Source organism: Augochlora pura, chromosome 2 (assembly GCF_028453695.1).
Source record: "Augochlora pura isolate Apur16 chromosome 2, APUR_v2.2.1, whole genome shotgun sequence".
NCBI lineage: Eukaryota > Metazoa > Arthropoda > Insecta > Hymenoptera > Halictidae > Augochlora > Augochlora pura.
The window spans coordinates 21,449,942-21,464,009 of NC_135773.1; the positions used below are offsets into that span (position 1 = coordinate 21,449,942).

At 37.1% G+C, this 14,068-nt stretch overlaps 1 protein-coding gene across 3 annotated transcripts; it reads right to left on the reverse strand.

Annotated features, from left to right (window-relative positions):
* Positions 1-671: 671 nt before the first annotated feature.
* On the reverse strand, positions 672-7,413 carry LOC144474058 (uncharacterized). Of its 3 annotated transcripts, none has more exons than XM_078188548.1 (4): positions 7,290-7,413; positions 7,090-7,210; positions 6,437-6,583; positions 672-5,449 (listed from the first exon to the last, which is right to left on the reverse strand). In XM_078188548.1, the coding sequence occupies exons 2-4, from the start codon at positions 7,198-7,200 to the stop codon at positions 3,581-3,583; spliced, it is 2,127 nt and encodes a 708-aa protein (XP_078044674.1). In that variant the 5' UTR covers positions 7,201-7,210; positions 7,290-7,413; the 3' UTR covers positions 672-3,580. The 3 variants fall into 3 exon arrangements, with proteins under 3 accessions (XP_078044674.1, XP_078044665.1, XP_078044655.1); XM_078188539.1 differs by having other exon boundaries at positions 7,090-7,233; positions 7,290-7,330; XM_078188529.1 differs by having other exon boundaries at positions 7,090-7,377.
* Between the last annotated feature and the right edge of the window lie 6,655 nt (positions 7,414-14,068).

Genomic DNA, 14,068 nt, shown 5'->3' on the forward strand with positions numbered 1-14,068 from the left:
CTTGACTGACTCACAATGTATGCGTGTTTATAGTATATACGTTACAGATGTGAAATAAATTAAAAGTCTTAAAATTTCGAACGAACGCAAATGTCATTTCTACACAACAATGTAATATGCTTCGACGACCGTAGAAATAAATTGCGTGGCTATTATGCAGAGAGACAGGAGGGCCATGTAAAAATCTTATAAAAACAGCAGTTGGTAAAAGAGTTGAAAGTTAGTTACGGACATAATAATAACAGCAAGTAGGTGAGAAAGGTGAAATGTTAATCTTTTTGTAATATTGATATTTGTATGTATGCTACTAAAGAGAGGCAGAAGTTCAGAAAGAGAAAAAAGTGTGAGTGGACGTGTAGAAAAAGAAGACGCGAAGCGTCGGCAAAGGATAGGTCGTACGAAAAATAGATGTAATTTACATTGTATATGTTACGTTGCCATTAAATTCCCATTATTTACATAAATGTTGAAGACATGTTATTACTCTCATATGAATCTTTCTACGATGTTTCTAATAAAGTCAGAAAGTTTTAATTTAAAATAGGATATATATTAGAAGAAATTAAACTACTTTATTGTTTCCTAGAAGCAAGTAATTGCTGGTGATTGATGAACACTGACAGACAACGTAGATCACGCATTGCGGTTAAATACATTTTTTTCAAACTAGCTACATATGTTCTTCTATTACCACCACTCCGACATTTTACCATCCCCACCAATATACTTTGCCCGATAGAAGAACACAAGCATTTCGTGCACTGAACGTTCGGCAGTCCGGCATGACAATTGTTTAAGTTTCTCGGACTTCACAGAAAAAACATAGCGTAAATTTTTATGTGATTTACGATAGTGCGTTGTTAGAAATGTACCATAAAACAAATTGACTTCACGCAATCACATATTGTTCGCATCGTTATTCTTTATTGTAATTTGCCAGTATAAAACATCTATTTCGTTTGACAAGAAAACAAATCAATTATAGACATATAACTTAATTATTGTTTAAAGAATTAATTTATATACCTTTACATTATAATTTACGTGCTTCGTTTATTTGTTGCTATTTGTACTGAAATAAGTATTACACAATATAAATAGTTTTCATTATCGTTTTAAATTTACTTTCATCTTTATCATTAATTAACACCTTCCAGTTTCTCGTTCTTCGAATTCGACGAATGACTTATGCTTACGTAGAGCGTTCTACTGAAATATTGCGACAAAATGTATTTATAAATTGTTTACACAGCTCGATTTTTACAAAGTCGTAAAAAAATATGCAAATTACAAACATCAGGTACTGCGCAATTGAAAGTTTTGAAATCGTTAAATTGTTCTAAAACAATTTTACATGTACTGTAAAATAATTCAGAATGAAAACAAATGAGAGAAATTAATATACATATTTTATTTGACTAAAAATAAATATCTATAAAATCTTGCTTTACAATTTTTCATTAGACTTACTTCAGTTCGAATTAAGAATGAATTAGAGGCACGCATACAAAGTTATGAATAAATTTTCATCCGATTTGCTGATGAAAATATGTAACGTGCACAACGTCATCGTATTTTTCGTTGCGTTTAGTCTCTTACGAGAGACTATTACGTGCTTAGGTATTATACTACGCGGGGATAATCACTGTGAAATTTTCAAATCAAAAGAATGCAGCATAAAATAATAGAACTGGATATTTCATTATTTGGCAGTTCGAAATCTACTAAGAATTTTAATTACACATTTCTTCGTTTTATTTCCTATGCGACTACTCCATTCCATTAACTACTACGTATCCGATAAAATCGAATACATACTTAAAAACATTATTTCGCACAGTAATGCCTCATAGAAATCGGACGTATCTATTTCGAATAAATCCCAAATAGTCTTTCAAATTTCTTCGATATTTTGAGCAAAATTTTATTAAAGGATTATTAGGCTTTCAACGCCATATTCTCTCACGTATCGACAATATGTGTCCCACTGGGTAGTCTATCGCTTCTTCCACTTTTCTCATCGGATACAACGGGTGCCTGTACAAAAACCAATTCTCCGTGTAAGGTGATGCACCTGCTAATGCAAAGTCGCGTCGCGAAGTAGAAAAGAACTACGCCCACCCGGTAGACCAGCCAGATAATCTTGGCGGGAAAAGTCGGAAAGCAAAGGATCACCCAGCAGGTACATACCGGGCATGGCAGGTAACGCTGCACCTGAACCTGGCTCCTTTTTGATGAATGTTCAATAAGATGCCACGTATTAGGCTCAACGCGACAGGCACGTGGTACCTGTTTCGAAGGAAATGGAACGGGTTTTCGAGGAAACGGATGCGATTCTGGAATGGGCATGTGCGATTCCATTGAAAGTGGCAAGCGTTTTCGGTCCCGATGGCGTACAATTGTAACTGTTCTGACTTGTCATTCAGAGATAAAAGCAAATGCGTCGTTATGCAAACAACTATTAATTACACACAATGTACAATTATTTTATAATAATAAAAATGATGAATTTAAAACAGTTTGCAACGCAACCTGTATGAAGTGGTTCTAGTCTAAGAAATCAATAATCTGTCCATTACAATTTGATCAAAATATAACAAACTGAATTGATTGAATTTTTCATTGATGCTTTATTTATAAATAGCAAACAACGAAATCAAAAAACCATTTTCTGGACGGTAGTTGCTAGTACGTAATAAAAGATCGAAAAGTATTTTCTTCGTACTTTTGTTTCTATTATGCGAGATTGCATTAGAAATAAATTTTTATATCACATGTAGCACTCTTCTATTGTCATAGAAATGTCTAAGACGTCTATCGTTATATACAACACTATTCTTTTCCAGTTACTTTAAGTGTACCCGATTTTCCATCCTCGATGTATATCAGATTCCATGCTGCAATAAAAAGGGTTGACTACGTGGTTAGAAGTGACTCGATGCATTCGAATTTTTGTATACTTTGGGCTAGATTTGTTGATTTATTGAGGCATTGCTGCATTTTCATTTTCTTATCGTATACATTAGAAACTAAGCAGAAATTTCTGCACATTGATACTGTTCTATAATACGTTTGGGTCTATTCAATCTTATGCTCGGTTGTATCAAGTAAGTACTTTTCCAAAATTGCTTTGGAATTTCTTCAGTGTATAGTATGCAAGTGCGTGTGAATATTATATTGCAGAAATACTTTTCTATTAGTCTGCGAGCGACCACTCCTACATCTGAAAAAAGCCGACGGTTTTGCAAACGATTTTGAAATTGAAAACGTAACTTGTGATGATTCTGGACGATCAGGATGGAGATCCTTAGCCATCAAGTGTAAATTGACATTCTAAATGAAATAGAAGTATGCGTGTCTCTTATTTCCTAATAAGAATTTTTCCCAATATTTCTTATACTGCACACACTTGTTGGTAGTGTATATCACATCAATATAGCGTCTGACGATTGGGAATGCCAATTCCATTAATAATTTTCAGACGATTATCGTTTTAATTGACGTGATTATCAAAAATCGTTTATAAATAAAAACCAGTGCTGGCGTGTGCATAAAATAAGAGATACAAGGACCACTATTATTAACCGTATTGTATGAGGTTGAAAAGTGCATCAACGTTTTCTTTCTCGGATTCTTGTTGTCGTACAACTTGTGTAACATCCTGTGTCAGAAAAACCTGTTCAATTAAGACTGTCTCTGTGTCAGGATGCTCGGAGATGGCAATGTTCTCTTCATTGCCCTTGTCTTCGTCATCGTTCACTCTAATCGTGTTCTTTCTCCGTTTCGTTCTAGGCCTATCAGTGTGTATCCTCATGTGACGTCTTAAATCGTATTTACCTACAAAACGAGCGTCACAAATTTCACACCCGAACGGTTTTCCACCAGTGTGAGTCCACATATGACGTCTCAATGCTGCGCTGAAGGTAAACGCAATTCCACATACATTACAAACGTATGGTTTCTCCCCTGTATGCAGAAGGCTATGATCCCTTAACGTAGCCCTTTGATTGAATCGTTTCCCACAGACCTCGCACGTATAACTTCGCGGATTCGAGTGAATTCTGACGTGATTCAATAAGTTGCCTTGCTGAGAAAACGACCTACCACAAACATCACATTTGAACGGCTTCTCGCCAGTGTGAACACGCATATGCGTGTCCAAAGTACGATTGTTCAGGAATCTCTTCCCACAAACTTTACATGGATATTTAGGCAGATGAAGACCTTGCGGGTCCAAATGACTGATCAAATGTCGCTTGTAGTTGCCCTTGTGGTTAAATAACCGCGGACATTGGCTACAAGCATAAGGCGCCCCGCGTATATGCGTTGAGATGTGCGATTCTAACTCGGATTTAACTTTGAATCTGAGACCGCACTTCGGACACCGATGTCTAGGAAAATCTGTATGGCACACCATATGCCTCTTCAGGTACCTCTTCATTGTGTAAGCTTTGTTGCATATGAAGCATGAGTATGGAAACTGGCCTGTGTGTGTTTTCACGTGTGTTCGCAGCTCTCTATGACTCTCGCAATCTTTCTCGCATACTACGCAGAAGAATGGCCCACTACTTGGTACATGATTATCTATGGTGTGCAATAGAACACCAGTCAGTTTATCATAATTTTGTAAACACAAGGTGCATTGATACTGTATCGTATTATCCTCGAGTTTTATCTCCTTTATTCTAGTGATCGTATCGTTCAAACTACCTAGTATGTTATCCTTCGGGTCAACAAAGTAATCAGAATCGGAGTCTACGCTCTCTTCCGTCTGCGGTTTCGATTCTAACGATACTTCTCGTTTGCTTCTTCCATTTACTTTTTCCCTCGAATTCTTTTCCGAGTCCGGTGACTTCCAAGACTCTTTGTCCTCGTTTTTTTTACTAATTTGCGTGTCCTCAAATTTCTCAACGTAGACGGTATCGAGAAAGTCTTCGTTATCTTGCGAATCATTTAAGGTTTCCTCGTCGCACTCACCGTCGAAAATTTTTTTGTCATCCTCGAATTTAATAGTACTTTCTGTTTCGCAGGGAAGTACATTTTCGGTGTTCATATGTCCCAAGGATACGTCATCCTCCGGTATGTACATTATCGTATAGTCTAAATGCTGAGATTCAAGCATTTTTGAAATTTCATTTGGTATCTCACCCTTTATTTGCTTTTCTTGTTCGACTTGCGTTCCTGATAGTTTAGAGATAAGAATATTCCTCAAGTCGGACAAGTCAGCTTTGTGAAATTCATCACTTTCTTCTACTAATTGAGACACATCGATTTCTAACATATGTTCTCCTTTAACAGACATATTTATTTCATCAGCTAGAAAGTGTTCTGAATTCACTACCGAGTTCATAGACTTGACATCCTGTTTGATGTCAAATGACTTCACATCCAGCAATTCATTTGCTTGTTCTACACAGTCTTGATCAACATCATTGCCCATTATCTCTTCCTGGAAGTAATGTAAGGAAAATTACACATCATTACTTATTATCTCCTTTCGAAAAGTAATGTAAGGAGGATTATAAGATTTTAAAAAAATCTTTTTGAAAAAAAATATGTAAGATGAAAGTATAGGGATATTAAACAGTTTATTTAATGCTCATAATATTTTGGCCTTGAGTGAATGGATCAACATCACATCAAGGTTAACATGACTTTTTTAACTGGAACAGCTGATTTTTTATGTTATTACAGTTGACAGTGAGTCCTTTCAGAAACACTAGTAGATTTATACTAGTAAATTTAGAGTAGGGTTATACATAACATGTAGTGAGTTCAATAGAATTTTCTCATCCAAATTTATGTAATTTTTTTTATACAGTTTTGTCATTTCTGGTTTTACATTCTTGATGAAAAATCATGTTCACTCTCCATACATTTCATTCATTTTAGATGTATTCTACTAGAATATTTACACTTTTCCCTTCCCATATATATATTTATAGGTTTGTATTTTTTATTTATTTAAGTTTTCTAAGCAAAATCTGTATATTAATTACTGTATGTATGAAAAAGTGTGAAAAACATCTAAATGTCTTATGTCAACTATATTTATTTAATAATAAATAACAACAAGTAAATATATCTGTATGTAGAACTGATTTATAAGAGTGTGGTTCATTACATAATAAACAATAAACAATTAAAAATTATGTAGGTACATACATAATAAACATACCTATAATATTACAATATTACTGAACATGCCACTGAATTCTAAAATAGAACACTAGAAATTTATTTAGTTGGTTATTTGATTGGCAGTGTTACTGTGAGTGTTGAATAAATATGGTGGGAAACCTCATGTAATAAATAAGAAAACTAATATAACTGAAGGAAGATTGTAGTCTTGCTAATATGATTGATATTAGTAGTAGTAGTTATACACATATTTATACGAATTATGTATTCAAAATAAAAGTATTAATAATTTTACCTTTATGGCCCAATGCACTTGTGTCTCAAACATCTTGCGTAGTTTCTTCTCTGTGGCTTGAACTTGCAATTTAAAGTCATAAAATGCATCCGTTCGATATGCACATTTTGCACACAACATGTTTGGTAGCCCATCATACTTGTCGATCTAAAAAAGGAATATATACGTTAGATAATTGGGTAAGCATATAAATATAATTCAACAAGCATAATGGATCAATTATGTAATATTAAGTATTATAAACATTATAGTAAATATACTTAAAACTATCCCCTTGTGGATTATGCAAAAGGAAAATTCAGCAAAGAATTTTCTAAGGAAATATGTTTATAAAAATCTATTTGCTTCATTCCAATGAATATGCAAACTATCTGTCTTAATTGTTGACAACTTGGCATATGTCACAACTTATTGTCAAACATAATTTAATTGTGTAAAACAATTTTAACATACAATCAATTTAATATTACCCACTCATAAATGTTGTAATAATAAAACGAGAAATTGAACATAATCTTTAATAAAGACATGTGAATATCATTTTAAGGTTATGTTGTATCTTCGTGAAACTTAAACACGAATAACCGCCAGAAGAAAAACATTGCATTTGCTCATGTGAAAAATATGCGGAGTGTAATTATTTCATTACTAACCCGTATCGATGCCAGTTCAGCAAGTTTGTCAGGTAAATTTTTTTGGCTGATCGTGTCGTCATCGTACATAGGGAGAAGAACGCCATCGACCTTCATGCAAGCACGACACATATCTGCACAGCTGATTTCCCAGCTCATTGTTATCTTAAATATCGAAATACACATAAAATAAAACTTCCACGCCGGTTTCGTTCACTTACAAATAAATGCATTTCACAGTTCGAGATCGGCGTCGCGTATTCTGTGGGACATAGCCATAACAGTCAACGAGTCAACATACAGTTTACTCAAACTGTAGATAGAGCTTGCATCTACACATTGCTTGTGGCGCAATCTTATAATACTGACAACGACATCTGATGTTCACGCATTTTTATATTAAAATAGATAGTGGCTAATGAAATATTGAAGAAAGATAGATACTTCTTTGCGCGTATAATTCAAATTTATATGTATACGTATAAATTGGTACGCATGAAAAGGTGAATACACTTACGAAAAAATTTGTAAATATTATTCACGTAAAGTTTGCGTTCAATTACTCGAATTTCGATTATCGAATGACTAGGTTATCGAAATACATTTCAAACCGTCAATGATATTTTATCAATGTTCAAAATATGCTATTTTGCTCGTTTTTAAGATAGTAGAGTACTTTTTTAAACATAGAAGAATCTTACAAAGGGAGACCACCAGGCTGGACGCTGCTTCTTGATGAGATTTGGTACAGTGATAGAGCTTATAAAGCTGAATCCAGTGGTACCCGATTTAGAGGGCGGACGACATAGTTTTTGAGGCATTTAAGGCTAAAGTTGTTAATAAAAGGCCTGAAAAATGAGTTGGACCATAACGCGAGAGTTCAGGTAAGTCAGATAACAATTATAGGATGAACAGACTTGATGCAGTACCTTTTCGCCGCGTTACTGGTAACGGTTTGGCTTCGAACATTGACATCCGAACCGTGCACCGATTTAAACCGTGTGTACGCTCCCTCATTCGGTTGAAGACGAATGCCGGTTTTGGATGGTACCAGAACAGTGGTACTAGACCCATATCTTGTAACGCTGTCTTTTTTAGACAGCTGCGGTGTTCCACAGTTAACAATCGCTACGCTAACTCAATCGTTGTCAATTTGACTCGCGACTCTAAGAACACATTGTGAATGCCACACTGCGGGGGGCTGCAGCTGCTGCATAGGCTCTGAAGGACGAACGAATCTACTGGCAACGCGATTATTCCGTAACGCTAACTTTGAAATTCATTTAAAGACAATGCCGCGTACTGAGATGAATGGATTAACAAAATTGTGTAGATTTAGGGAGAAACTTCTGAGAGAAGTAAAATGATACCTATCAGATTCTGTGTGGAGTCGTGCACATGGATAAGTAACCTAGCTTGTTCTGACGTACTTGTGCGGCCTCGGTCTTCCCGCGCATTCGTTCGGTTGGCGCGCCATCTGAGGTACGTGCCGAGCAATTCTATTTAGAAAGGAGCTTCAACTTTCAAACAAACGAAATCCGTTGCGTTTAGTGTATTTACGAAAGCTGTTTAATCCTACTTTGAGGTAAATGTGTTCCCTGAAAATGTATCATAACGATAGATTATAATAGCGAAAAGTAGATTACAAAAATTCACAAATTGTCAACTTCGATGTGGCAGTTTTTCTCGTTATCCGATTCTAAGCTTTTGCACAGGTTAGTTTTTCTCTAATCGCATAATTCGAAAAATAAGGCCCACAATACGATTCAGATACTCTTATACAGTACTTATAATTTAATTCAGTATTTGATAATGAAATTGTCATAGTAATACCTAAATTATTCCCGTTCGTTGTATATGCGTCTTCTCTACGAAGATTTACTATGAATTGAATTACACGTTGGCAGGACACAGTAATATTTGAATTTATAAATAGTACAAGATGGCGGAATCTTCTTTAGCGTAATTCACAAACGTTAGCAATATTAAACATTCTTGATAAAATATAAAACGCTAATTATCTACATCCATATATACATATACCTCACGATTATTTAAATATATTAGTCCAAGGAATCCGTAGCACATAAGTATGTTACCAAGTATTAAGAAGTAATAAATAATAAATTTGTTATTATTTCATATCCGCTTTGATGAATATGCGTATTGAAGATTTTGTCGTTAAACGGTGATCGACTACTACCCTAATCGACACAGCGCTATATGCGCGTCATTTCCAATCATCAATGTGACCTTACCGAACGCACATATAGTCGGCAGCGTTCGGGCAAGACGGTTGTGTTTCCAATATTCTCCGAACGATTACTGTAATTTGAGATACCGTTCCGTTACAATATTTAGTAGGTTAATTTGATTATCGATATTTTCTAACATTTAGTCATTCGGTTATTTTGCCAATCGGTCATTTGGCTCTTCGGTAATTTTGCCAATCGGTTATTTGGTCCATCAGTCATTTAGCTATTCGGGAATGTTCGTGAGTGTTCGCGAGTGTTTGTGGTTCCCGCTTCATCGTCGTTGGGATTTCTTCTTCTTCTTCCAGGGCTATATAGAAGCTGCCTCCTGTCATCAAGCAGTAAGTGAATATTTAAAGAAATTATTTTTCTTACTACGTAGAAATTGTAGAACCTTTTAACGAGTACAATGACCAAAGGATTGCCCGGCAATCCTTTGAGTTGCGATCTATTTTTTTGGTTAGATAGGGTCTTTCTGCACGTCGCGATTTCCTTCGATTGCTTCTAGTATTAGTAATCTGATTTCGAAGTTACGAATAGATCGATTTTTTAAAACACGCGTTTCTTATAACACGATTGCAACAAACATTATGTTGGTACATTTACTGTACCGATATATCGAACTACTTTCTTCCGATTGATTGTATTAGAGACCGCGTGCAGAAATACAGTCCCCGTTATGTTAAATATATTTACTAAAGTTCAAAATAGAGTATGTCTTTTTCTAGTTTGGAAATCTTATTGAACATATTTGAATAGATATTAAAATTATTATTATCAAATCATTAAAGATGTGCGAATATACTTTGAAATTATTCTGATGAAATTATTACTAAACGTAATCATTTTTCGATGTATTTAAAGTATCCCTACCCGAAAACTAATGACGCTTTTTAGATAGGATTTTCAGAGATTTGAGGTTTTATGCTCGTTGCTCGAATCCTGCCGAGTGCCCAAGGTTACTCGGAAGGGCGCGGACAACGGCGCATGGAACGGTATTTACTAATGATAACCAGCGACTGACAATGACTAGCGCATCGTGCACGACGCAATTTCCACTTGTGCGTGTGCGTGGTTAGGAAGTGGATTTTGCGTCGGTTTTTTGGAATCGTAATTAACTAAAGTTGAACATATTCCATGAGATCTGTGTCGTGCAACGTGGATCTCTATGAAATATGTATAGAATATTCATTTTCTGTTCTTATCGGTACCAAACTGGTATTCATGCTAGAAATACTATCACTATTAGTCGATTAGAATTACGAGAAAATAGATTTCAATTATTATAAAATCGCAATGATCGCTACCATTGTCTGTCGATTTCAGGAACTAACATGTACCTTATTTGTGAATGAATGTGATCATGTTGGGGTGTCAGAGGCGTCCCGGGACGTTCTCCGCAGGTCAGCTCCTCAGCGTATGTGTGCCAATCGTGAAGCGAATGTGTTGGTGTGATTGTTTTGCTATTTTTTAAATAAAGGAATAGGTAGGCTAGGTAACTTGCCTTAACGTGTGTGTGAACTGTTAGGTAGGGCCGGGACTGACCGTCGTTCTCTTTCGGGTAGGCCGCGATTCGCCCGACGGTCAGTCACCGGTAGGGCTCAAAGGATTCGATTCGAATTTTATTCGAGCGGTGCATGACGTTCGATACATGGCTCGAAATCGATCCTTTGAAAATTCTCTTAGCTTCCGCGGTCGCGAACGCGTACGCGCGGGAATTAGGGCTTTCAAAACGAAACGATACCGGCTCCATCGCACCAGCAGGATTATCGGCTTTTTCCGAGACATTGTTTTTTGTTTCGGAAATCGTCGGTTTTCTACTAGCTGCGGAGCACGTGTAAGGTTCTAGGTTCATCAGGCGAATCGCCGAAGAAAAGAAGAGGCTAATTGCCGAAGAGGCCTCTGCAACAAACTGTTGTGAGAGGCCACCCTATTGTCGTTACCACTTTGTCACTGTACTCGTTTGTTAAAATAGTAGTTGTAGTAGTAGTAATAGTAGTATATGGGCAGGCCTCGCCGTCCCAACGATCAGCGCAGATGGGCACGTCCGCGATTTGCAAGTAGCGTTGCGAAACGACCACGCGTTGCTGGAGTTAATTTTGAACAGAGATAAAAATTAGTGTTCCAAATAAAATAGACACGATTTCATTACTATGGAAATAAATTCTCTAGAGCGTAGCGTTGAATGAAATAATCGCGATTTCATCTTGTTTGTTGTGCATAGTAGTTTTAAATATAACGTTGCGACTAAATACAATCTCGCGTTGCTTTGATCAGATTTTAAGATTTCTCAAAGTCCATTTCCTTTCGAAAAGTTGTCTTTTGGATCTCTGTTCGTTGAATTAGCGTCGCGTTCATACAATCGCGTTGCAGTAGTTTGCTTTCCGACTTTTCAGACGCCCATGCTGCGCTGCAACGATCGACTCGGGTGGGCGAATCCGCGACTTGCCATAGCGTTGCGAATTAATCACGCGTTGCTTTAGTCAATTAATTGAACAGAAATTTAACTTAACATTTCGAACTAATCGCGTTTGAACTTGCCATTTTCCTTAAATTTTTCAAAGTCGATAAAGCAGCTGCTTTTAACAATTAAAGTAATTGTTTTGCATTTCTGTTCATTGCATTAGTGTTGCGTTCAGATAATCGCGTTGCAGTAGCTTACTTTTCGAATTTTCAGACGCCCACGCCGACGCCGCAACAATGGGCAGGCCCGCCGTCCCAACGAACAGCTCGGATGGGTACATCGCGATTTTTGCATTAGAGTATTTGTCTTTGAATCAATTTCAAAGTTAGCGTCGCGAAATGATCGCGTTGCAGTAGCTGCATTCGTTTTTTCAGGGCCCATGCCGGAGCTGCAACGCGCCGCAGTGTGGCATTCGCGATGTTTTCTTAGAGTCGCGAGTCGAATTAAAATTACAAGTTCGTGAAATAGTAATTAGCGTTGCGATTCAAATCGCGTTTATCTAAACGGGATAGTCGGATGCACTTGACCTCGCAGCATAAGACCGTGAAGCATTATCTGTGTCCAAAAAAGACAGCGCTACTAAACCTCGGTCTATATCCAGGGCGGCCGGCTCGTAGAATTTTTATTTTGCGAGCTGGTACCACCGTTCTGGACGAAGGGGTGCATCCGTCCTGGCGTTACGACGTCCAGGCGGGTGGGTGGTGCGTAACGAAGGAATCCGGGGTGGATTCCAAGGGGCTGGGAACAGACCCTGCCGCTAGGCTATCTCGAAATAATAGCGTTGCGAAGATCCTTTAACGCGTTGTCTTAGAGTCGCGAAAATTACAACGCGTTCCATTAAAGTTGCGAAATAAATGCCACACTGCGGGTAGCCGGTCCAAGGATCGCTGCATCGTCTACGAATTCCTTTTAGCGTTGCGTGAAAATAGTTCAAAGTGCACGAGAGTTCTCCGTTTTCAATGAAATAAATTATTGTCATGACAAAAAATGCACTGATCGCGTTTGCTTTTAAACAGCAATGCCTGTTTCTTAAAATAGTGTTGCGAAACAACGGTCCATTCGCGCGTTTGTTTTTGGAATACATATCGAGTGGACCATCATTTCTGTCGAATTTGATCGAAGGCGTTAGTTACTAACGCGTCGCGTTATTTATTAAGGCGTTAAGTTAGTTATTAAGGCGTTAAGTTAGTTATTAAGACATTACGTTAGTTGTTAAGATATTACGTTAGTTATTAAGACATTGCGTTAGTTACTAAGTTATTTGTCAAAGCGTTAATAAGTAAGCGAAACGTGGTTTGTAAGAGAGGGAACCAGAACGAATTCTGGTTTCGTTCCGAGTCCCTTTCGGGTTTCCACTCCAGCAACCTACACGTAGTGAGACTCGGGCAAATTAATGTAATTTTCGATTTCCAATCAGCTGTAAATTCGTTTGCAACTAATTTGAAATCGAAAATTAGATGGAACTAATGACTGCGAAGTGGTGATGGGTTTTTTAAGTATTAAGTAGAATTTGATTTTATACTTATATTCATGGTTGGTGGTGGTATATCTATCTATTTAAATGGTTTTCAGCACTTCATCGCGTCACCTTAGTTATTAAGGCGTCAAGTTAGTTATTAAGACGTTGCGTTAGTTACTAAGTTATTAAGAAAGGGGGCTGTAACGAATTCTGGTTTCGTTCTGGCTCTCTTTCGAGTCTCCAGTCACAGCAACCTCCACGTGGTGAGACTCGGGCAATCGATGTAATTTTCGATTTCCAATCAGCTATAGTTCAGACAAAATTTTGATCGTTCTACAACTAATTCGGATTCGATAATTACATAGAGCTAATGGCTGTGAAGTAGTGTGGGCGTAAAATGGTATTTTTAAGTAGTAAATAGACCAAAAATATCGCCGAAAAATAGCGGGCAGCAAAGTAAATGTGAATGTAGAAGTAAATAGAACGCGGCGAAAGGGTTGAGTACCAAGACCGTACGTACTAGTAATGTTAAGGTATGGCAAAAGGTTGGGAGGTTCGATCTGGCTTACCTGAGCTATTGTGGTATGATCCAGTTCATCTTTCGGGCCTTTTATTAACAACTTTTACCTTTAAACCCTGGGGACATCTCCTTGCCAATGCGGCCAGCTCCTAGAATTTTGATTTTTTGTTTTGAACGGAGTGGTGCATCCGTTCTGGTGTCATGATGTCCAAGTGGCTATGTGATGCTATCATCCTGAGCTATCTCACTCAACAAAGAATTTGCGTTCAGCAAAGACTGAGCAAATAATTATAATAAAATTCTAT